Consider the following 22941-nt stretch of genomic DNA (forward strand, 5'->3'; position numbering starts at 1 on the left):
AAACGAAAAAGATATATAAAACTCCACCATGTTTATTCAAATTTACTATTCTACATCTTAAACTTCCAAGTGTCAGAATGCTAACATTCTTAAAACCCTAAGAATTTTAGTCTTTACCACGTTACTGCATTGATTGTGCCTTTAATCTTGGAAACAACAGTAACATAACGATTTCTATTTTAAGCGGTGGTGATGCATCGCGGCTGAATAACACAACCAAGCTTTCAACATAAATTAACGTATTTCATACTTAATTTAATACTAACAGGAACATATACGGTCTAACAATAATATGACTTTTTTTAAATACATTAAAAAAAAAAATTTTTTACAAAAAGGAAAAAATACAAACTGACTAAACTAAAATACAAACCATTTTTACAGCTTATCCTCAAGATGTAATTCCTTTTTATGAAGAGCCAATATTTGCATGGTACCAAAAAGGGGTCGACTGGAAAATACGTGCCTGGATGTTAGCTGTGCAAAAATATCAATAACTCCTTTTTTTCTTGTGCATAAATCACTCTTATTTTCTCATTCAACCAGTGTTGGGTGTAACTAGTTACTAAGCAATTAGTTACTGTAATTGAATGACTTTTCACCTGGAAAAAGTAAAGTAAGGGATTACGGCCATTGCACATTGAGTTCAAAATTTCCGCACGTTAAAAATAAATACGACCTCACGTTGTTGTCAATCACATTTACACACTGCCTCCGATATTTTCGTCCGTCATAACCCTTACAGAAAAGACACATGAATTTCACATGTTTTTTACATGTTTTTCGCATGTGATCACATGTATACAACATGTGTTTAACATGTGCAAAAAACACGTGTGATCACATGTGAAATGTGTGTTTTTGGAACATTTTGGTGTGAATTCCATGTGAATTCCCACGTGAAACCCATGGGATAACATGTAAAAACCCACGGGATGACATGTGCAACATGTGGTGACGTGAAGAACATGTGATCACATGTGGAGACATGTCGCATATGTTATCCCATGGGTTTTTACATGTTATCCCATGGGTTTCACGTGGGAATTCACACCAAAATGTTCCAAAAACACACATTTCACATGTGATCACATGTGTTTTTTGCACATGTGAATTTCGTGTGTCTTTTCTGTAAGGGAAAAAAATTCAGACTCGGTTCGATTTTCTGCGTTTTTCGCCTCCGTAGCAAGCATTATGACAATTCAGAGACACCGTACAAACGAGCGCCAAATACGAAAAAACGCATACGAAAATTTCGGACTGTATGTGCGAAGACCTTTACTCTTATTTTTTCTGTCATTTAATTACAGTTACTTCTGATGTAATTGAGCTAAATACTGTGTGTAATATATACAATAGTGAAAATTACATCAACATTCTAGTCTAACTTCAAAACATATGCTTTACTGCTCACATTTGTAACTTTGGTCGGTTAATAAGAATATACTTTATGTAGTTTTATATTGTTTATTTGAATGAATTAAAAGAGCCGTTTCATGTCTATCCTTGAATCACAACTAATCAAGGTTGATGTAGGATATAGAAAGTAATAAGAAATTAAATACTTTTTGGAGAGAGTACTTTGTACAGTAATCTAATTACACTAAAGAATATGTAATTAGTAACTAGTAATGAATTACTTTTTCAGAGTAATTTACCCAACACTGATTTCAACCCATCTAAAAATGAACACACAGTGCTGAGTATAAAGAATATTTTAATCCATTTTATAAACAACATTTACGTAGCAGCATTATTCAGTAGATTCTGAGGTATTTTCTGAATTCACAGAGAAATTCGCTCCCTCATCTTATTTCATACACATACACATCCACACACACAGACATTCATAGTAGCTAAACATGCGCGCGCACAAATACACGATTCAAACAGTCAAACATCAGGAGTCCTGCGTTCAGTCCTATACGTGTTCATAGGCTCTCTCTCTCTCTCTCTCTCTCTTTTAGTGGCTTGTAAGGCTGGCACTCTCAGTGGTGCAATTTTGGCTGTAAAAAGCGAAAAGAGAACAATTAAACACCATCTTTGTCTTTTAACAATATATCATGTATGAGTGCAATTACATTTAATCTGCTTTATATTTGCTATACTACAGCATGTAACATATTGCTTTTATAAATCAATTACCCCATTATAGAAATATAAAGGACAAAGATGTATCAACACACTCACTAACAGTCATGCTCCCTCACCTTTTGTGTGCTGAGTTTCTTCTCCCCCCCAACAGAGAGCCCCGACCCCTTGCTTTCTTTCCAGGGATAGAAGCCAGAATGAGGGGAGGTGGGCAGCCGGTGGGGTTTGGAAGGGGGAGACGAGCCGCTGTCTTTGCGTTTTTTCCCCAAACCCTTGTGATCATAGCTGGCCATCCTGCTGTGCAGTCCTGAGTCCACTCCTCGGCTGTGCGGGGCAGCGTCTGGGGGTGAGTGATGGGCCGGAGGGTAAGTCTTTTTGAACGCCCACGAGGGCGGCACGTGGGGGTCTGAGGGGGTGAGATGTGTCCGCGGCTTGCTTCCTGGCGAAAGCGAGCCGTTGGTTTGTCTGTGAGAGGCCGTCGGTGGCGTTTTGCAAATGAGAGGCCGCCCCTTGCTCTGTGCCACGCAGTTTTTGTCCGGGCTGACGGCGTCCGACTCGTCGAAAGAGGCTTTGCGTTTTCGCAGTGCAGCGGCGTCCGCAGAAGACGTCCGCTCTGCTTCCCTGAGACGCGGTTGCTGCTTGCATGGGCGACCGACTGGGTTTTTGGGCCGCCCGGGGCCTGACTGAGTCAGAGCCCGACCGAGTTTACTGGAGGGAGAAGCGGTCGATTGGCCACCCCCAGAGTTCTCTGATTGACTGTATGACTTGCTGGTGGAGGAACTCTGCGGGTTTGGCTCCTTGCCTGGTCCGTGGGAGGAGTAGAAGGAAGTCTTGAGAGAGGTGGGGTTGTGACTTCCTGTCTTCAGTTTGGAATGCTGGGAAATGGAGGAAGGAGAGGCAGGAACAGCGGCAGGCTTGGCTGGGGGACTCTGGGACTGAGAATCGGACGCTTGAGGTATTTTTCTGTGAGGAAGAAAGGGAAATGAGAAGTCACGTACAGCAGCGGGGATCGCTTGGCTTTAGTCAATGGGAAATGGTTTAGTTATGGACTGAAGTGATTTATCAGATAATAGGGATTAACCTTAGATCTACCCGAGAGAATAGAACAACACTGAGCTATAAGTGGCTCTTATAGTTACAGGCTCAGAGCACCTGATAAAGTCACTTGCCGTTGAATTTCATTTATGCTACATACAGTGCCCAACAGAACTATATTCTTAGGTTTTATCCATTGTGATAAATGATTAAGGGGGGTTGGGCTTTGTGTTACTAATATTTCATCTCATGTGCAAGACAAGAAGTCATGACTGGACAACATCATGTTTCTAGTCACCTTGGTGTGCTAAGAAAATGTAAATATCAATGGGAATATACACTTGGGAGATATTTTACTCACTAAGGCTGCCAATAATTGTGACCAGGGTGTAAACGTTTTTTTTTCATAATGTTACATTCACCCACTTCAAATTGTTTTACTTGAATGAAATGTTGGAAATTTTTAGATTTTTAAATAAAAAAATCAAAAGGAGAAACGATGCAGATTTATTTTTACAGCTTTCTTTGCTCATATTTACCAAGGGTGCCAATATTCGTGGAGGGCACTGTATGCTACCATTTTATTTCATTCCAAAATAGAAGAGAAAGATTGTTGAATTGTTTTCCGACACTGAAAAGGAAAAAAGTCAAGTTAATTAAATTGATGATAATAGAACAAATTTTACCCCAAAAATTGTTTTACGTTTTGGTCGACCTCAGTTATTTAACTTTTTGTATAGTCAACTGTACAAAAATACTACCATAATATATAAAAATGTGCATTGTTTACCATTAAACATTATAATATGTATTTTTTAATAAATTAATCAAATGAAAATAATTTTAAGACCCACGTTATTTATTTTAATTATACAAAAAACAAAACAAATTTGAATTTAAATTGTCCTTCTACTGCATCTTTCTCCATGTTCCTTTTGACAAAAAAAATCAATAAATGTATCAATCGATCAATATATCATTTCTGTCGGACTGAAACCTTGTATCTCCTAAACTGCCATTTTACAGGAAATTAAAATAAACACTGCATATCAATTTCGCAAAACCCAAACATAAAGGGTGACCATCATGAAAAACAGAGATAGCAGGTTTAAATCCATCTTTGACTTAAAGCCACTAGATTTTGGCGACAGAACCTGCCATTTTGTCAATGGAAAAAATATGTTCATCATCATTTCCCCATCTTATGACCTAATCAGCATCATAATTTAACAAAAAATAAAGATCCTCCAGTCAAGACGAATGGGCACTTCTCACCTCCACAGATGGGCACTGAGGTGGTTCTCCACCATGACACTCATGGCGGACCGTAGATGATGCAGCCGTCGATCAAAAGTGAAGATGCCGTGGCCCAAAGAATGACTCCCAAACGAACAAAGCTGTGGAAGAATCGGCATATTTAAACGTGGCATGCGGCTTCAAATTCAAAGCATTATCGCCTCACTACTATAGTAAGAGTAATGCTGTGGGACACCGTGTGTAATGTTCGGACATACCGCTGCTGGTTTGGGATGCCATGGAGTTGAGTGCCAGTCTGCCAGGTCATCGTTTGCCTCTGCTTCACTCTCCTCACCTGAGATGTTTGCCTGGGCAAGAGGAGAGTGTGGCCATGTGCTCCCATCATCTAGATGGGGTTTCTCGTCCTCTATACTGTCAGATACTGTCTGCGTTCTGCCAGATGGAAACCAACTAAGTTAATAGATACGGTCGGATACAGATAACATCCATCCGTGACTGAATTCGCAAATTGTGCTTTGGTAGCAATTAAACAAAATCAAATTACTGGCAAACTGTAAACTATATACACCTGGACCACAAGCTTTGATCAAACATTCACATCTTCTTGAGTATGTTCTTTTGCTTAATCCTAAAATTACCTGAACGCGGGGCTATTTGTAAGAGGTCTCCGGCATAGAGGCGGTGCGGTTGTATCTCTGGGGGGTTCTGGGCTCATGGACTGAGCAGCTGAGCCCTCGGGGGCCTGAGAAACTCGTTCACGAGCCTTAGAACTCATCTTCAGCTCTGCCACCAGATGGTCGAAGTTTTTACTCCTGCCCTGAACCTTTCTCCGCTGATGGATGGAATGAATCTGGTGGGCAGACGTAGGTAGTTTTTAACAGAATTCAGATCTTTCTTTGATGCACTACATCATTCATAAAACATATTCTATCTGATGTGAACCGACCTACAGAGGATGATGTGCTTTCATTGTGGATTCAGCTGGTTTTGGCTTTTGTAGAATATTAAGCACATAAATAATTTAGGGTTCAAATGAAAGCTGTTAACCCTGATGAATGCACAGGACAAAAAATGTGTAATTCTTGCAATACGCTCCGACAACCAAGTCCACGTACTGTAACCAGGGAGTGCGTCCTGGATTTTCAGCTTTATTAAGAAGGACAAGTTCTACTGTCATAACATGAGATCCGGGATAAAAGCAGGCTTTTGCAAGAAAACTTTTCATACAGAGATTCTGGAAAATACACGGAAAATGTCCCAAGGAATTTGTCCTGGGATCGTTAGATTTTGTTCGTTCACACTGCCAGTGATTTTCTGGAATCTGTGCATACGTTCACACACACACACACATCCCGTGAAGATCGCGTAAAGACGCATCACGTAACATACTGCAATGTAATGTGCTTTTTTTTCTGAAATTTGGGCTGATCACGATGAAAGATATTTCTTTGCGGTGTTTTTAGGTGGCTAAATTTCGCAATTTGTTATTATTACTTATTTCCTTTACTTAGTGCCAAATACGCCTAAATAATCTCTCTTTTTTATTATTATTCTGTGTGAATGGGGTTAACGTGAATCAAGCAAAACAAATTTACGTACATAGGGCGTAAGCCATTATTCTGTGAATTCTCCTAAGCCTTGGTGTGCATATTTTTGGTAATTGCTCAGTTCTCACAAGTGTGGTAGACTCCCAATAACAAGCGACACAGAGCGCATATAGACAGTTTCTTCGGATGCACGCGCCTAGCCTGAAGTTCACTCCCGGTCTGTGTTACTTTATCCGTCTGGGGTGCGTTTCCCAAAAGCATCGTTAGCCAACTATGTTTGCAAGTTCAGTTGTTCCAGCATAGTTCAACGATTTAATTGTTTCCCGAAACCATCGTTCCAACGATCAATCGCAAGCAGCATCGCAAAGTTGTGTGGTTGGAACAACAGGTCTAGAGCTGTGCTTAGAAGCATCGTTCCTTGATATTATGACATGAATCATGCCTTTGAGTAAAGTAAGCAAGCAACATGCAGTGCATTCTATATCCATCATTCTAAATATATACAAATTCTATTTGACATCTTTTAGTTTGTCAAGAAAATAGAAGCGCTGTTTTTTGTAAAGTGCGCATGCTTTTGACCTACGTGCTTCTAGGACCCTGGGGAATCCCTGGGCAGAGTGACGTAGGAGGAAAGTTATGAATGAATTATATCATGAAATAAAACAACACAGAGTAAAAATACGATAAAAATAATTTTAAGATGTAGCGTACGTTATTTACAGCAATATTATGACATAGTTGAGCAACAAAGTTACTATGTTTTCGGAAACAGTCGTGAGTAGCAAGTTAGTTTCTCAAACGATGCATAGTGCTATGGTGGTTAACCAGCAAGTTATGTCGTTGTTCAGGAAACGCACCCCTGGCTAGTAATATACCAATTTATTTTACATTTAATTTATATTTATATATGATTTGCGTACAAATAAAGAACTATGGAGGATTGTTTGATTTGTCAAAATTATTTGTTTTAATGATAAATATATATATATATACAATAAAATATATATTAATATGAATATATTTTTTATTGTATTAAATTAAAACTACTTAACAGTTATTTATTATTTGCGGAGGTCTGCCGGAAAATAAGTTTGAAACTGTCTATTGGTTAATATTTTTCCTGTTAAATCACATTTATGGAAAAAGGGTGCCTTTCATTTTTGGAAAAAAATTACAAAAAAATTCTTATCTATCGTGGATGAAAAAAATAAATATAAATGTGTGAGGTCGACAAAACAACAGGCCCAACGAACTACTAACACCACACAAGGATTAATGAATATTTTGATATCCGTCTGTACGGTATTTTACTTCTGGTATTAACCATTTCCAATCCACTTGGCTACAATGGCTGTTTACTGTTTTCTTCTGTCACCGATCGAACAGAAACCTGAAGAAAAGCAGCGCTACACAAACGAACAGAGGCTTTTCCTGTAATCCCTTCCCCACTTCCTGTCAGTCATGTCCGTGTAACTTCCTGTTTTTTTTTAAAGACCAAAACTTGCATCCATCAGAAAGGCTTCAGAGATGAAATCTTGTTTACATTAAACAGCTGTTGTAAGATCTTCATTTTTCACAGATAACAGATGAAGGTTAAATGATATGGACGTGTGGCTCAACTCACATTGCAGGTCAGAAGTCGAGTACACACTTTTTTTCTCTCGGGGTCCATCACACCACAGTGCCTGTCAAGGTCACATTTTTCTGTGGAAGAGAGACGTTTTCACCATCATTTTGTTTTACAAATCAGAACACCTCAGGAATCACTTGCATGGTATATTATGAAATTCTTTAAGTACTACAAATGTAACCTCAGCTGGGACTTACTGGGGATCTTGTATGCCCGTGGTCCACGGGGGTGCCCAGAGATGTTGGAGGCAGAGGTTGCCTCCCCTTTCTGGGACTGGGGTCTTTCAGACGAAGGTGGCCGACTGGGCGAAGGGCCTCCTTGGGGCCATGGGGGGTCTCTGTGAGTGGGGGATGGGGAGGTCCGTGGGGGTTCAATGGGTGGAGGCGGCTTAAAAACAGACGATTCTGAATGACCCGAGTTGGTGGTCTTTTCCAAAGAAGAGTGCCTAAATGGACGTAAAACGTTTATGAGTGCAATTCATCACCTTGATATATTTTAAGCGCAGAACAAAAACACACGTCAATCTTACCAAACTCCATCTTTGGGAGGCTTTGAGTGTCTGAACTGCGGCGGCGTGGAGGGAGACTGCGGCGACGCCCGCGGGGGCCCGACATTCTGGTTCCTCCCACTCCAGGAAGAGGTTCCGTGGGAGGGCGGAGTGTGGCAGTGACGGGGTTTCGGCTGCTGAGGTGGAGGTGGGGTGGAGCGGAGGTGTGCATAGAGCTTACCCAGAGGGCCGTGTCTCCTCTCGCAATGCTTCTCGAACGCTTGAGGCTTCACCACCTGACTGCAGTGGCCACACACGACCAGGTAGAAATCATCGTGTCCAGGAAAGTGACCGAAGATGGACATGTCTGCAAATCACACAACGTGTGGGCCTTTAAGATGCGTCTTGTGCCACCCCACGCCCAATTATACGTTATCCTAAGACGCCAACGTGATCTCTGCGGAACTAAAAAACTGACCTTTCAATAACATTTCTGAAAGGGAAGTTTCCGGTGTTCAACATCCAAATGCATTTTTTTTAAATAATACATAAAGGGATAGTTCACCCGAAAATGCAAAATCTGTCCTCTTTTACTCACCCTCTGTATGACGTTCTTCAGCAGAACACGAAAAGGATATTTTAAAGAATGTTGGTAACCGAAAAAAGGGGGTTCCCATTGATTTGCATTGGTCTATACAATAGAAGTGAATGGGTACTGCCGTTGTTCGGTTACTAATATTCTTCAAATGATCTTCTTTTGTGTTCTGCGGAATAAAGAAAGTCATACAGGTTTGACATGACATGAGGGTGAGTAAACGATGACAGAATATTCATTTTTGGGTGAACTATCCCTTTAATACCCCCTGTTTCTCCTCAAATTAAAAGATATATAATACACACCCTCCTTTCGCAATGTCATGGTTTCCGCCGTTTTCTTGCCATTCTTGCTGTATTCATCTGCATCAGACCCTTCAGTATATAAATAAAAGTATGCGTTATTATTAAAAAAAAACTTGTATTCATTTTTTAGTCATCTTTTAGTCATTATATCAGAACAGATATGCTGTTCAGTGATTCTTCAAATGGGAAGTTTTTCCTCAACCACCATGGGCACCAAGAGGGGTGTCTTCTCCGATACCTTTCAGTTTTTGATCAAGATTTTTTACCAAATTATTCCTTTTAGCAAATGAAAAGCAGTATTTCTTTGGGTTGGGAATGTGCAGCCTACTTGCCACCTCAGACTGAAACACACTATAATGGGTTAACACTGGGACCGGTGTTTAACCATGGCTGTATTCCGGTAAAAGTGTAGTAAGACTGATTACCATTTGTATAACCACAGATTTTAAATGTAAACGTAAATGTTCTGGTCATCTGTGAACCACAAGCAGTTCTGTGGGTGGGGCCAAAATAAAACTGTCCCCGCGAATGATCCCTACACTGTTAACTGATCATTAATAGTCATACATCGCTTCAAACTGGCTGATTTAAAGCGTGAGACGATACGAACGCGGAACACGTTCCATTATGACGACACCGATCTGCACGTTTGATCTTCAGGGGAAGACGGACCAAGATCCTCCCCATAACGAGCAGTTATATTCGTCTGTGACCCAGACGATCGAGCGATTGTTGTTTTAAAGGGGCTCACGCCAGCTTTTGCCCATTTAACGTGGTAGCAACACCGTCAAACTCCTCCTTCATGTCCACCAGCACCGGCGTCTATTAAACATCAGTGGCTGGCCAGCAATGGAGAACCAGAAAGTTGTTTCTTGCATAAATGTCATCGGTGACTATTCATATCTAGGTGGTTCAGCTGAATGCACTGTGAGAAAAGTGTCTTGATCGTATAGCCATAACTCACGGGGGTTTCATAAACCTGTTTTTAAAGAAGATGAAGAATAGAGTCCAGTTGCTGCGAGAGAGAGAGAGAGAGAGAGAGAGCGCGCAGGCGCGTAACCCGGCCGGCACTAGGACCCGTCAGGTTCTTTGTTTGGGTAACATGGTTCGGGATGCCGTGCCTTTTCCACGGAAAATAAAGCACATCCGCGAGACTTTTTGGTTGTGGGTGGCGAAATACGGGCGACGAAGTGCTCACTCACCCCCCGATGCTGTCGGGTTGGCTCGTTCCGTCCAGTCGCTCCAGCTTTGGCCCACGAAATCATCGAGACAAGGCACCCGCCGTTCCAGAGCAGCCATTACTTTAACTGCGCGTTCACGCACCGCCATCATCACTGCGCGGCAAGGCGTTGACGTCACATTGCGCGTGCCCGCGAGCAGAGGGAGACCTGCGTGCGCGCGCACTTATTACGTACAACATTTTTACCAAGTTAAAATCTTATGAAAATGTGGTGATGAAAAAATAGTTTTACTATACAGATGTAGCTTATTATTATACCGTTTTTATTGTGAACTTTTTATTTTAAACAATACATGTAAATAATAACAACATTAGTGTCATTTGCACTTCTATGACTGTTCTTGTTGTGTTTTCATTGTATAGAGACAATGCACAAACAGCACACAAAACTGATGGTAAATTGATAGTGAATATAAAAGTAAGGAGAAAAATTTAATCACATCTGATTAATTGGCATGATGATATATTTAGGTCTTATTTCACATCCTGTTTTGAATTCAAATACTGTAGGAATATCCGATTCCAGTAAGGCACTCACAATTGAAGGTTTCAATAATTATGCCACAATCTTAATGGTCGTACATGTTGTAGTATATTTGTCAAATGTCATTTCGTACTTTTGTCTTTTTGGTGCAACATGACCCAAACATTTGTGTCAGTTTTCATCCGGAGACCCCCATCCCCCCCGCAAGACCATTAACGCCTTTCAACGGTACTGTGAACCAGTACCACATTCATTGTTTAAATCTTGACAGTGGGTAACGTCTGAAAAATAATGATTTTTTATTTCCAAAACCTTTGATTTGACATTTTCTGATCCCCAAAAAACTGTACGTGACAGCGGTGGAATTCAGTTGACGATCTATATTACGATGACAACACTGCCCCCTAGTGGTTACTGTGTAAACAGCAGCCTTCTGGAAATAAATCACGACGAACCAAGTATTTACAGATCTCGTCTTTAATACTAACTAAAGCTGCGAACAGCCTTTGTAGAGATGTTTATCCATCCGAGCGCAGCATAAAGACACAAACAAACAAACAAACAAAAAATGTAGGTCAATATTTTCCACATGCCCTGTCGAAATAGAAAAACGTCAATTCTTTCAAAAATGTATCTCAAGTTAGCATGTGACTTTAAAATATACTATTATAAGATTTACTAGATTTTTTGTTGTAGTTTAAATATTTTCCCCTTTAATCACATCCTAACTATCTTTCCTAATGTTTGATGTCATTTATATTAATTTATTAATTAAGTTAATGTGTTTTTATTTTTAGATGGGCACTATATATTCAAATCGGATGATTAAAACAAATACTTTTAGATATAATAAAATGCAGAAATAGCTGATAAAAAGAAACAAACACTAATTGATTTTCTATACAGACAGACTTTGCTGTGTAATAATGATGCTAATAGTATTACATTTAACTGAATTCACTCACATTTTTTGTTTGACCCAAAGTAAAAAAATCCCACCAAAACAAAAGTAAGATGAAAAACATGACGGAGATGCAAATCAATAAATGTTGCCATTCAGCCATGCGAGTCATTTAGAATGTCAAGTCAAAAAAGATCCAAATACAAAATAATGACATCACTACTTCAAACAGAAGAAAAACATTTAAATCGTTTCTTTTTTCTGAACAATGACTAGTGTTTACGGTTTACATATTCGCAGTAACAGAAACGGAAAGACATGTTCAGTCCTTCTCTGACAAATACATGGTAACTTAGATGTGCTTTGGATGTGCAAAAACATCCTATCATGTAAATGTAAAGGCACTTTACCAAATAAATAGTTCATAAAAACTAAGGAAAGACGTAAATATCTGAAGCAAGATATTAGTGTGCTAGTGTTTTAAGTGCTCAGAGACAAAACATTCCATCAGAGCTGTAAAATGTAATGCCTGCTTCTCATGAGGTCTGATTGTAGTGGAGAAATGTCAATATTTTTTGTTTAATCGTGGTCATCTTTGTACCAAATTAAATACATTCATACAAAAAAATAACCTTAAGTTCGCACTGTCCATCAACTTTGTATTTGCAAATGTAGCAGAATTATAAACACTTGCTGGAATTTAAAATTTGGGTTTCTTTTTTGTCATTGCATTAAATGACCTACCTGAAAACATTTGCTTCTGTCAGTGCCATCAAAACGGACACTAAAGCGTCAGTGAAACTATCATAAAAAAAGAAAAAATAGTGGGTGAAAAAATATGTATATTCAGCTTATAGCATTTATAATGTAGTGGACTGCAATATGTGAAGCTAGAAATAAAGCCTTTGCAACTGAAAGTGTAGTTTCTCTTGACTCGTCAACATAAACCCACTGTGAGGTCCTCTGCTTTCTGAATGACTCATGAGGAGAGGAACCAGCTTTGTTTGTCTAATTAAGAGCTTGAAACTCCTTGCTCTTCGCTGACTGGTGGATTAGCAGGCTTATGAAATGCAGTTTCCTTGTAGATAAACCAGCAGTTCCCTGCCCACAATATGAGGTTTAGGAATCCAAAAAGCTAGGTGAAGGAAAGAGAAAATTACATTTATTGAATTTTTATTTGCAGTCAGTTTCATGGATTGTTATGTTTCGCAACAAGCAATGCCAAAGAGCATACTTGGAAGAACAAAATTTGCTCCGATGAAATGTAGTTTTAGACTAAAACTTAGTATTTGAGTAAGTATTAACTAGGTTTAATTCAAGAAGTATGAGGAAAACGACAGTATAGTTCATAAACCTGCTTACCACAGAGGCATTGAGACGGCCCATAGAAGGGTAGGTTACTGTTTTGCAGACATTTGGAGAACATGCCTTTATTATGTTGTCGGGATCAGTGGCATACTTTACATCCGTTAGACCTTTTCCCCAGGCCGAAGATGAGACCAGCCATAAGAATGCAAAGATGCCGGTCACAATCAGATCCTTGGAACAAACAGAAGAATGTTTGACACGAATCACAGTCAGTGGAAATGCTGAAAGAAACCGATCTATGTGATAAACAGACCGAAATCGCGTGTTGGAATATTTCTCAAATGGCGCTTTTTTGTCAGCATCTTTTGGAGCTTTACATGTTCAGGATTTACACTCTACAAATGAAAAAGTTTAAAGCTGCTTCTTGTTTTGACATACTTACAATGATTGGGCCACGGTTAGATTCCCTATAGAGCTGCTGGTAGCCCACATACAGGACAAGAGTGAAAGTACAGTACAGGAAGCCCAAGACGGCCACACAGACGAAGAACTCAGCCGAGGACGAGTAATCTCCCTGCAGGTACGTCTTGTTTGTGGCGTTACTGCAATCAGGGATGACATACGGCAAACTCGGAAGCCTAGTAAATACAAGTCATGTTTACAATGAACTTTTCAACAAACAAACAAATTTAATTCTCTCTTACTTCTTTATATTTTATTGTATTTTGACTCTTAGATGTACCAATAAAATGTGTTTATGTGTATAGAAGATAAAAAAACAAAGTTTCATTTTTGTAACCTATAAAAGTTATTGTAACATTATTACACGGCTCGTTGGAATGCTTGACTCTGATTGGCCAGTCTCGACATTTGCAGGTTCGTTATTCCCAGATAACAACCTATCAAAACTAATATCACACGGTAACCCGGATGCAGCAAATCATTTTGACAGGTTTTTTGACAAATTAAATATAAATATGTCTTTTAATAACATATATGACATTATATTTACAAATGATTAAACCAATTTGCCTGTTCCTGACATTTGAACGCACGGTTAATCTGCATTCCGTAAAAATTAGCTAATAAAATATTTCAAATTCACATTTCATGTCCAGTTTTTTTCTCATGTGGCAAGTAGCCGTGTAATAAGCGGGATAATGTACAAGCAGCCGGCTGTTATCACAAAATAAGCCCTTTCAGTGTGATACAAGACCCTCCGCTTCACGTCGAGTCCTCATCACACTGTCGGTGCTTATTTCTGCGATAACAACCGACAGCCTGTGCATTAACCCTTACATATTAAAGAGGCAATTCAGATAAAAATGAAAATGCTTTCATCATTTTCTTACCCTCATTTCATTCCAAACCTGTATGACTTGCCTACTTCTGCAGAACACAAAAAAAGATATTTTAAAGATTGTTCTTAACCAAACAACATTGTCCCCCACTGACGTCCACAGTCACTGACACATTTCTCATAATATCTTCTTTTGTCTTCCACAGAAGAAAGTCACATCCAGGTTTTGAACTGCATGAAGGTGAATAAATGACAGAAATATTTATTTCTGACAGAGAGGAAAGAAAAGTATACGTAACAGAAATGTGTTCATTTTACCTAAACGGATAGGCAAACTGAGCAGTCACGGGATGATCTTTACCCCCACAGTTTATGCTGAAGACACTGGATCCAACATAACCACCAGTGGTGGCAAAGGCACATATGGTGAAAACCTACAAACACAACTATCATCAGAACCATCACAAGTCATCTCTATAGTATTTCACAATTGGAGAACTTGGCATGCATGAGAAATAACATTTGTAATGTCATCATTACTGTTAATAATTACACACTTCAGACTATAGTACAACCATACCTGTACTGTCAGTCACATACAATCACAAAGGTAGATTTTAATGAAAGTTTTGAAACCAATCCACATACTGAAGAAATACAGTATATACTGAAGTATATTAAATTCACAATTCAATTGACATTGAAGTTGCTTTGCATAAACGTGTCTGCCAAATGTAAATGAACATTCATTCATTCATGTAAACCTTAATACTTCTCTTAGGCCACGGTTACACGATGAAAAACTGAAAAGGTTTTCTTTTGCATTTTTGAAAAGTTTCACGAACACATGATGGCGTTATCAAAACAGTCTGCATTTACACCGGTCCAGGAAAACGAATAAAAACGCTGTAGTATGCATGCCAGGCCAGTGGATGGCGATGTTGATGACGTGTCTTGGCACATACACATGTTATATGTAGGGATGTAACAATTCACTCAGCTCACGATGCGATGCGATTCACGATTCTGATCTCACGATGCGATTTATTCACTATTTATTTTTACAAAATGAGTTGAAACAAATTAGAAATGAACAACTTCCCTTGCATTATTTCTTAAATGCTTCACGTTTCTTTGTATAATAAAATTGTTTTATTTCAAATAACAAAACTAACTGCAATTTTATAACAAATTAATAATAGAAAAAGTCTATTTAATATAAACAAACTAATACTGTCTGATGTCCACGTTTAGGTTTGCAGTGAACATGGCAGCCCCTGCTGTTCAAAAAATGTATTGCGATTCAGTTCACACCTCAACCGATTTGAATCGTCACACATTATTATCGATTTTCAACCGGCTCACAGTGAATCGGCTAAAAGCGAATGCTCAACCAGACCTGCCTGAAATGCCACGTGTAACCACACCCCGGCAAATCTACGTAACATTATTTGACTAAGACCGCCCAAATCTACACCTAGTTAAGGTGGGTGTAATTGTAAATCTCATTGTATCGCCTGTCAGTACAATTGCTTTTGAACCTGATGTTCCGAATATGGTAAGAGGCGTTACATTTCCGTGAAATGCTTGCAGTATTTGACCAATCACTACGCACTGGTGAACTGGCCAATCATAGCACACCTCGCTTTTCAGAGCGATGAGCTTTATAAAAAATCAGCGCGTTTCAGAGAGGCGGGGCAAAGAGGAGATACAAACATGCACGGTATGTGGAAATACAACTTTTTTTAAACTTTAAATGGTGTATACACATTGCGTTACATCTAAGACAAACAATAATATTCATTTTAGCCGTGCAGTATGACTCCTTTAATACCGTTGGTCGACGTATATGTGCGTCTAAAGTCTGGCGAATGTAAATAATGTGTCTCTGCTGGTCTTATTGGTGCAGCAAATCCACATTTTGCTTGGGAAACGTCAATACATATTTTTTGTATTTTTTTATTTCTTAACAATTACAAACAAAAAGGCATACGTAACAACTTTACATATATCTATCTTCAGGTTGAGCTTACATCATACTTATTAAACAAGAACAGCTTATACACGCAAAAAAATAAAATAAATAAATAAATAAAATAAACATACAGAAATAATAAAAATAATATAAGAAAATAAAAAATCTTGACAGAGGCTCTCTCAAATTAACTTAAATTCTTCTAAACTTTATGGAGATGCACATTTCATTTTCCAACAGGACTTGGCACCTGCACACAGTGCCAAAGCTACCAGTACCTGGTTTAAGGACCATGGTATCCCTGTTCTTAATTGGCCAGCAAACTCGCCTGACCTAAACCCCATAGAATATCTATGGGGTATTGTGAAGAGGAAGATGCGATATGCCAGACCCAACAATGCAGAAGAGCTGAAGGCCACTATCAGAGCAACCTGGGCTCTCATAACACCTGAGCAGTGCCTCAGACTGATCCACTCCATGCCACGCCGCATTGCTGCAGTAATTCAGGCAAAAGGAGCCCCAACTAAGTATTGAGTGCTGTACATGCTCATACTTTTCAGTTGGCCAAGACTTCTAAAAATCCTTTCTTTGTATTGGTCTTAAGTAATATTCTAATTTTCTGAGATACTGAATTTGGGATTTTCATTAGTTGTCAGTTATAATCATCAAAATTAAAAGAAATAAACATTTGAAATATATCAGTCTGTGTGTAATGAATGAATATAATATACAAATTTGACTTTTTGAATGGAATTAGTTAAGTAAATCAACGTTTTGATGATATTCTAATTATATGACCAGCACCTGTACATGCGCTTTACGACGTCGTCGTTTTCAGAAAGTTCCGTCTTGCGGTTTACATGGAAACGAAAATGGCGGCATTTTCAAAAAGTGGAACCCAAACCCAAAACGCTGTTTCCGTCTAAATGAACGGCCAAAACGCATCAAAAGTTTTCTGAAAACGGCGTCGTATAAACGCCCCATTAGACAACCACTACATCTGTAAAAGATCCTCCAACAGGTTTTTCCCATCTATCCTTCACTCACGGTTTCATCTGCTGACTCATACACATCCTGGCGTGAGGTCTGCGGTTTTCCTCTCACAAGAGCCCCACTTCCACAGCGGAAGCGGCTTCAGAACACACTTCAGTAGCACAGTTCTGATTTACAGATTTATTTAGATTCTGTGATCTGCAAGACCTTCTCAGACGAGGTGTTTCGCTGTGAATGTGTTACACTGGTGTGGTGAAGCGCCAGCTCTGAAGTAATGATGACACAAGACAGACACTTTTAAAAAGGCCACAGTGTGAAAACAAAAGAACATTCTGGACCTTGGATTTAGCAACTGACTGTGGGTACTTACGGGTAAATGCTTTACCCAAATAGGGTGTGTTCACCTAAATAATGACATCATTTGCTCAACCTTGTGTCATTCATTTACATTTTTGCATTTCATTTCAATTCAATTCAATTCAATTTTATTTATATAGTGCTTTTCACAATGTGCATTGTTCCAAAGCAGCTTTACAGGAGCAAATAAGAAAAACACAGAAAGGTAAAACACAGCACAGTGCATGGTGTTTATAGACCAAGCAAGATCATTATAATAAATAATATCTAATAAATAAATGAATAAATAAATAAATGCAGTCTCCCGGTGAGCAAGCCAACACTGCACTGCTGTGGCGAGGAACCCAAACTCCAATGATGAATAATGGAGAGAAAAAAAACCTCGGGAGAAACCAGGCTCAGCCGGGAGGGCCAGATCTCCTCTGACGTGTCATAGCTGCACTCAGTGACCCCGACCAAAGCCACCGAGCAACGTCCACGAAGAACAGGGAGAGCCCACGAGCCGCGACCCAGGAAGCCGCACCCGCCGAATCCGTGCAGGTCCAACCCGGTCCCATTCCGTGGTCAACAACAGACAACAGAGGAACAACCAGGGAAAAGTAGTAATGGCATAATTAACTTTATTCCTCTGTTGTCCGACATCGACCACAAAACAAGACCAACCAGACCAGACCCACACAGTCCCAACAAATGAAACGCCCCGAACCACAACCAACAAGCCCCCCCACTCCCCACAACACCCACCCAGCTACCTCCAATCAAAGTCACTGAGTGCAGCCATAACTTCAAACTGCTGTAATGTTATTTAAGTTTAGCATTAAATACCAAGTATTGTAAATTTAGCATTTATGTGACAGGTAGTCCGTCTTTGCTCTCGGTTGGGGATGGAATTTGGCAGGTGCTTTTATCCAAAGTGACTTACAGTGCGTTTAAGCTATACATTTTGCATTTCTCTTTATCTATATAGTGAACGTGAATTTGATGAGTGATTTTCCATACGGATTTGGAAAGACATGGGTGTGAATAATAATGACGGATTGAGAACTCTGTCATCATTTACTCACCCTCAGATTGTTGCAAACCTGTATACATGTATTTGTTCTGCTGAACACAAAGAAAGATATTACCAAACAGATCTCCAGAGTAGGGAAAATAAATACCGGGGATGAGGTCTGTTTGGTTACTGACATTCTTCCAAATATCTTGCTTTGCGTTTACAAGAAGACATTTATAAAGATTTGGAACAATCTGAGGGTGAGTAAATGATGACAGAGTTTTCATTTTTGGCTGAACCCTCCCTTTAAGATAGCTCTATTCACAGCCTACGCAAGTAAAAGTCAGACACGCATATTTAAACCACAGGTAGTTCACCAAGATAATGATTAACCTTTATTTTACATTGAAGCTACACATTAAAGAATTCCAAGGATTTGCTCTGGGATGCAGAACTTCCCTTCACAGGCCTTTGCGGGAGACTGACTAAGACAATGTTGCAGTATAACAGTGTAAACCCAAAAAACATCTAGGAATTAGAGAAAGTTGTGCTCAATTTCGGGGTGAAATGTGACCCAGATATATATTATCATAGCTTTCATGAGATTCATTCAGAATACCCCAAGCTGTCTATCTATATATATATATATCAGATATCTGATCCTCTGAAAGGCGTTGGTCTGTGTGGCACCTCAAAAATGATTCCAAAAATAGTCTTACATTTTAGCTGCGATACAACTGTCACTTGGCTTTCCATCTAAAAAGAGTTTATTTGATTTATTTTGAACTACAAATACTTTTACGCAATTAAACGTTCATATCTAAATAGAGAAATACAAGCATGTCCACAAAAAACCTGCAGTCTGGCTATAATAAAAATGAGATTGGCCATGGAATTTCCGGAGCGGAGCAGAGCAAGCCAAGTAAGGGTGCCTGGCACCAAACAGTAGCACATGGTGGGCTGGAGCCACGTTCACGCGGGAATGTGCACCTACATGCGGCGGGTGACTCCTTTGTTTGAATGAACTGTTCCTGTCACTATTGTCGTTCTGATCTGTGCGCAGTTTACCTGGTATAGGCCTCTCTCTATTGTTAACTTATTACAAGGATGTCGAAGTTGTTGTGGTTAAAAAGCAAAAACATCACTACACACACGCTGACTCCGCTGGGAGTGGCGGACATTCTTGCTTTAAAAGTAAATAATGCATCTAACTGCAGTTTCCTCTCGATTTTATGTTACTCATGACATTCTCTAGAAAAACTGCTAATGAAGGGATATAAACCATATCCTCCTCCACAGAGGCCAGCACTTTCACATGACTGACTCCAGACCTGTTACACCTTACAGAGAGACGGCTGAGGGTTGAGTTGGACTATACTCGTTGGTTTAAACTGTAACCGCACAAGATGACATCCAAACGTTTTCCATAATGTATACCTTATGCACATAAAAAAGATTAATCTGCTTTTTTTATTATTATTTTATATGTCTTTCCACTTATAAGCAGCATAGACTAAGCAGCTAGGAATTTCATTGCACTCCATACAATTGAAACAAAACAACACACTGTTGTGTCAAATTGCACCTTTTCTTTTGTTTACAGCTTTTCTTTCCCAAAATGCATTGCAGTTGTGTGAGAACTTATAATGACTAGACAAGGCAAAATTGTGTGCAAAGTGTAGATGTTCTGAAATACCTGTTTGGTGAGTAAGAAAAACAATTGACCAGAAAGGCCATGTTTTCCAAAACTTTCCAAATTAATGAAAAATCTTTTCAATGGAAAAACTACTGTTAATGGAATACCACTTTAGTCTGCAGACGTATATTAACCTCATACTGTTTTTGTTAACACAGCTGGCATTCTTTTTCTGTAGACATACAACATCACTTCTATAAATGCTCTTGGCTTTTATTCAGCACTGTTGGATATTTTACTACTGCTAAATAGCACGCAGGTAAGTAACACCGTGTCACATATTAACGCTGAAATTTGCGGCCGTTAGCATATACATCTGGATTTATAAACTCAACAAATAGATAGTATCTTGATCTCTGTCTATGGTTTCTGAGAACAGAGAGCAACCTAAAATAGTGCATGATGCCACAAGTACCAAATCCTATTTTAATTTAATTTAAAGGAACAATAGGGGGTTTTTAGGAGGATCTATTGACAGAAATGCAATATAATATACAAAACTATTTCTTCAGAGGTGTATAAAGACCTTACGTAATGAAGCGTTTTGTTTGTAATACATTAGAATAAGCGGTTTATATCTACATATGGCGCGGGCCTACATACATTGAATTCGCCGCCATGTTTTGTACAGCAGCCCTAAACAGACAAACAACTCTACGACGCGCGTTTCCTCTTCCTCTCCGCTGCGGTATCGTGGTGAAATGGATCGCGGGATGATCCATGCGGATCGTGCTCTCCGGCTAGGAACGCATGTGACCCGCGGATTAACTGAAAGTTTATTCATCATTAAGTAAAAGAGTAAAACGCGCTCTCGCTCGCTCTCCAGTTTCAGCTCCAGTGCACTCTCGCTCTCTACAAAATTAAAGCGGTTCCAGATAAACAATGACGCTCAAAACTGCTCCGTCACCCAGCTAATATTACAACAACAACATATATTGGTATGTTAGTATGTTACTCACATACTGATCCGAATCAAAGCATCTTCGGAGGTGATTTTTAGACGATCTTTCTCTCCAACGTCTCTCTGCTGGAAAGTATCTCATAGATATCTGCGAGTATATCTGCTAAAAGCCTCAGTACCGCGGGTCTTAACGCGTCTCTGCTGGAAAGTCTTTATATATTAAAACAGGTCCTAGCTCCTGCCTGACTTTTAACCTACTTTTTATACTTAAAATCCACAGCCCTTTAATTTTATGTAATACATAAGACATCGCTCTTTCTACAGTCTTTCTAATGCCCGCAAAATCTCTTCCCTGCGTCAACATGAGAACGACTTCTGTTTGTACTGTGGTGGCCACCGTCGTGTTCGGACTGAGAGATTCGTTGCAAATATATAATTCAACGCTAGTGGCCGCAGTTATTCAAAAACTGCGCCTTTAAAGACACGTGCCTATTTTTATGGCAACACAATAACACACAGCAGAGAAGACTTAACTTCATTTGAATTAAATAATTAGATAAAAGATTCAGTTTGGTATTTTCTGATGTCTTTGTAGGTTAATAAACTCTTGACAATGACTCAAGGCCTAGCCGCCAACAACAAACCCTTCACATAATGTGTTTTATTTTACAGCCTGTTGCTTTCCTATTGTTTGTAATGGTATATTTATAGTATTGGTCTAAAGTCCATTATAGGAGTCTTCTGAAAGCGCATAGTGCAAACAGGACTATCTTGGTTGCCGCTGCCGTTGGCAATATAAACACGAGTTATTTCTCAAAGGGGCCGTGGGGAAGGCAGGGCATGTATACATTTGCATCTACATTTGTATGTTTAAAAAGATTTCCACCGCACGAACGAATGTTGCCCTATCTGATGACACAAAGATGGGAGTAATAAAGAAATTATTTTAAAAGTCCATAATAATACACGTTTGACCCTAGATGTTAATAAAACTACGACAAGGGTGTTGCCCCGTATTGACATAGCAGCACCATATGCGACCTCAACGTTTGATCAAACACTATTACAGAAGTATAAATACAACAAAACGCATCAGCGATGTTACAATGTTGCAACTGTCATAATGAATGTTCTTACTAAAGATACAATGTAACATTTTAATGTTGTAACTCACCCACTCCAAGATTCGGATAAACCCCAGTGGCTCTTTCACGGGACCCAGATCAAGACTAAAACCCGACAAAACTTTCTGCAGATAAAGAAAAGAAAACTCAAAAAGTTTAATCCTCGAGCTTTATTTTCTCGCAAATGCCACGCCTTACTTAACGTGTCCTTGGCGAACATCGATGGAAAACTCGCATAAATGACTTAGATTGTTATGCATTTGAGATTAGATTGAGTAAATACTACTCCAGGAGTATTTGCTGAGGAGTGCTAAACTGACGAACAAACTGCAATGGCGAGTGGCTTCATTACCTGCACGATTTCCATGTTTAGTGTTTTCCAATGAGTTCGCTGGTAGCAAAGACGTCGATTCCGGTTAGAGGGTCCGATTTCTTTATCAACGGAACAAAAATACAAAACAGAATGAAATGCAACCACATGTGTAGCGTGGAAAACCGAAGACGAATGTCGACAAACTTGTCAAACTTTCTACAGCGAAACACGTGATTTCAACTTTCTCTTAAAGTGACATGCACGGTTAAAAGACGTAGCTAGGCTCCATGGATTTCACAATAAAAAACAACAGCAATAACTTGAAAATAAATAAGTGAATAAAAACGTTTTTTTTAATTGTTTTAAACATTTTAAATTGTTTTTTTTTTCTTAATTGCCTTACGTTTA

General features: G+C 39.2%; 2 protein-coding genes across 2 annotated transcripts; both read right to left on the bottom strand.

The window, feature by feature from the left end:
• Positions 1-1700: 1700 nt before the first annotated feature.
• atxn7l2a (ataxin 7-like 2a) lies at positions 1701-11673 on the bottom strand. Its single transcript, XM_057362107.1, has 10 exons — positions 10150-11673; positions 8948-9016; positions 8090-8414; positions 7758-8005; positions 7555-7634; positions 5022-5233; positions 4641-4815; positions 4402-4523; positions 2211-3054; positions 1701-2006 (listed from the first exon to the last, which is right to left on the bottom strand). The coding sequence occupies exons 1-10, from the start codon at positions 10277-10279 to the stop codon at positions 1989-1991; spliced, it is 2223 nt and encodes a 740-aa protein (XP_057218090.1). The 5' UTR covers positions 10280-11673; the 3' UTR covers positions 1701-1988.
• A 490-nt stretch (positions 11674-12163) lies between these two features.
• sypl2a (synaptophysin-like 2a) lies at positions 12164-22771 on the bottom strand. The gene is made up of 6 exons (XM_057362109.1): positions 22573-22771; positions 22271-22345; positions 14499-14614; positions 13323-13518; positions 12935-13111; positions 12164-12707 (listed from the first exon to the last, which is right to left on the bottom strand). The coding sequence occupies exons 1-6, from the start codon at positions 22585-22587 to the stop codon at positions 12585-12587; spliced, it is 702 nt and encodes a 233-aa protein (XP_057218092.1). The 5' UTR covers positions 22588-22771; the 3' UTR covers positions 12164-12584.
• Between the last annotated feature and the right edge of the window lie 170 nt (positions 22772-22941).

This window comes from Triplophysa rosa, linkage group LG20 (genome assembly GCF_024868665.1).
Source record: "Triplophysa rosa linkage group LG20, Trosa_1v2, whole genome shotgun sequence".
Lineage (NCBI taxonomy): Eukaryota > Metazoa > Chordata > Actinopteri > Cypriniformes > Nemacheilidae > Triplophysa > Triplophysa rosa.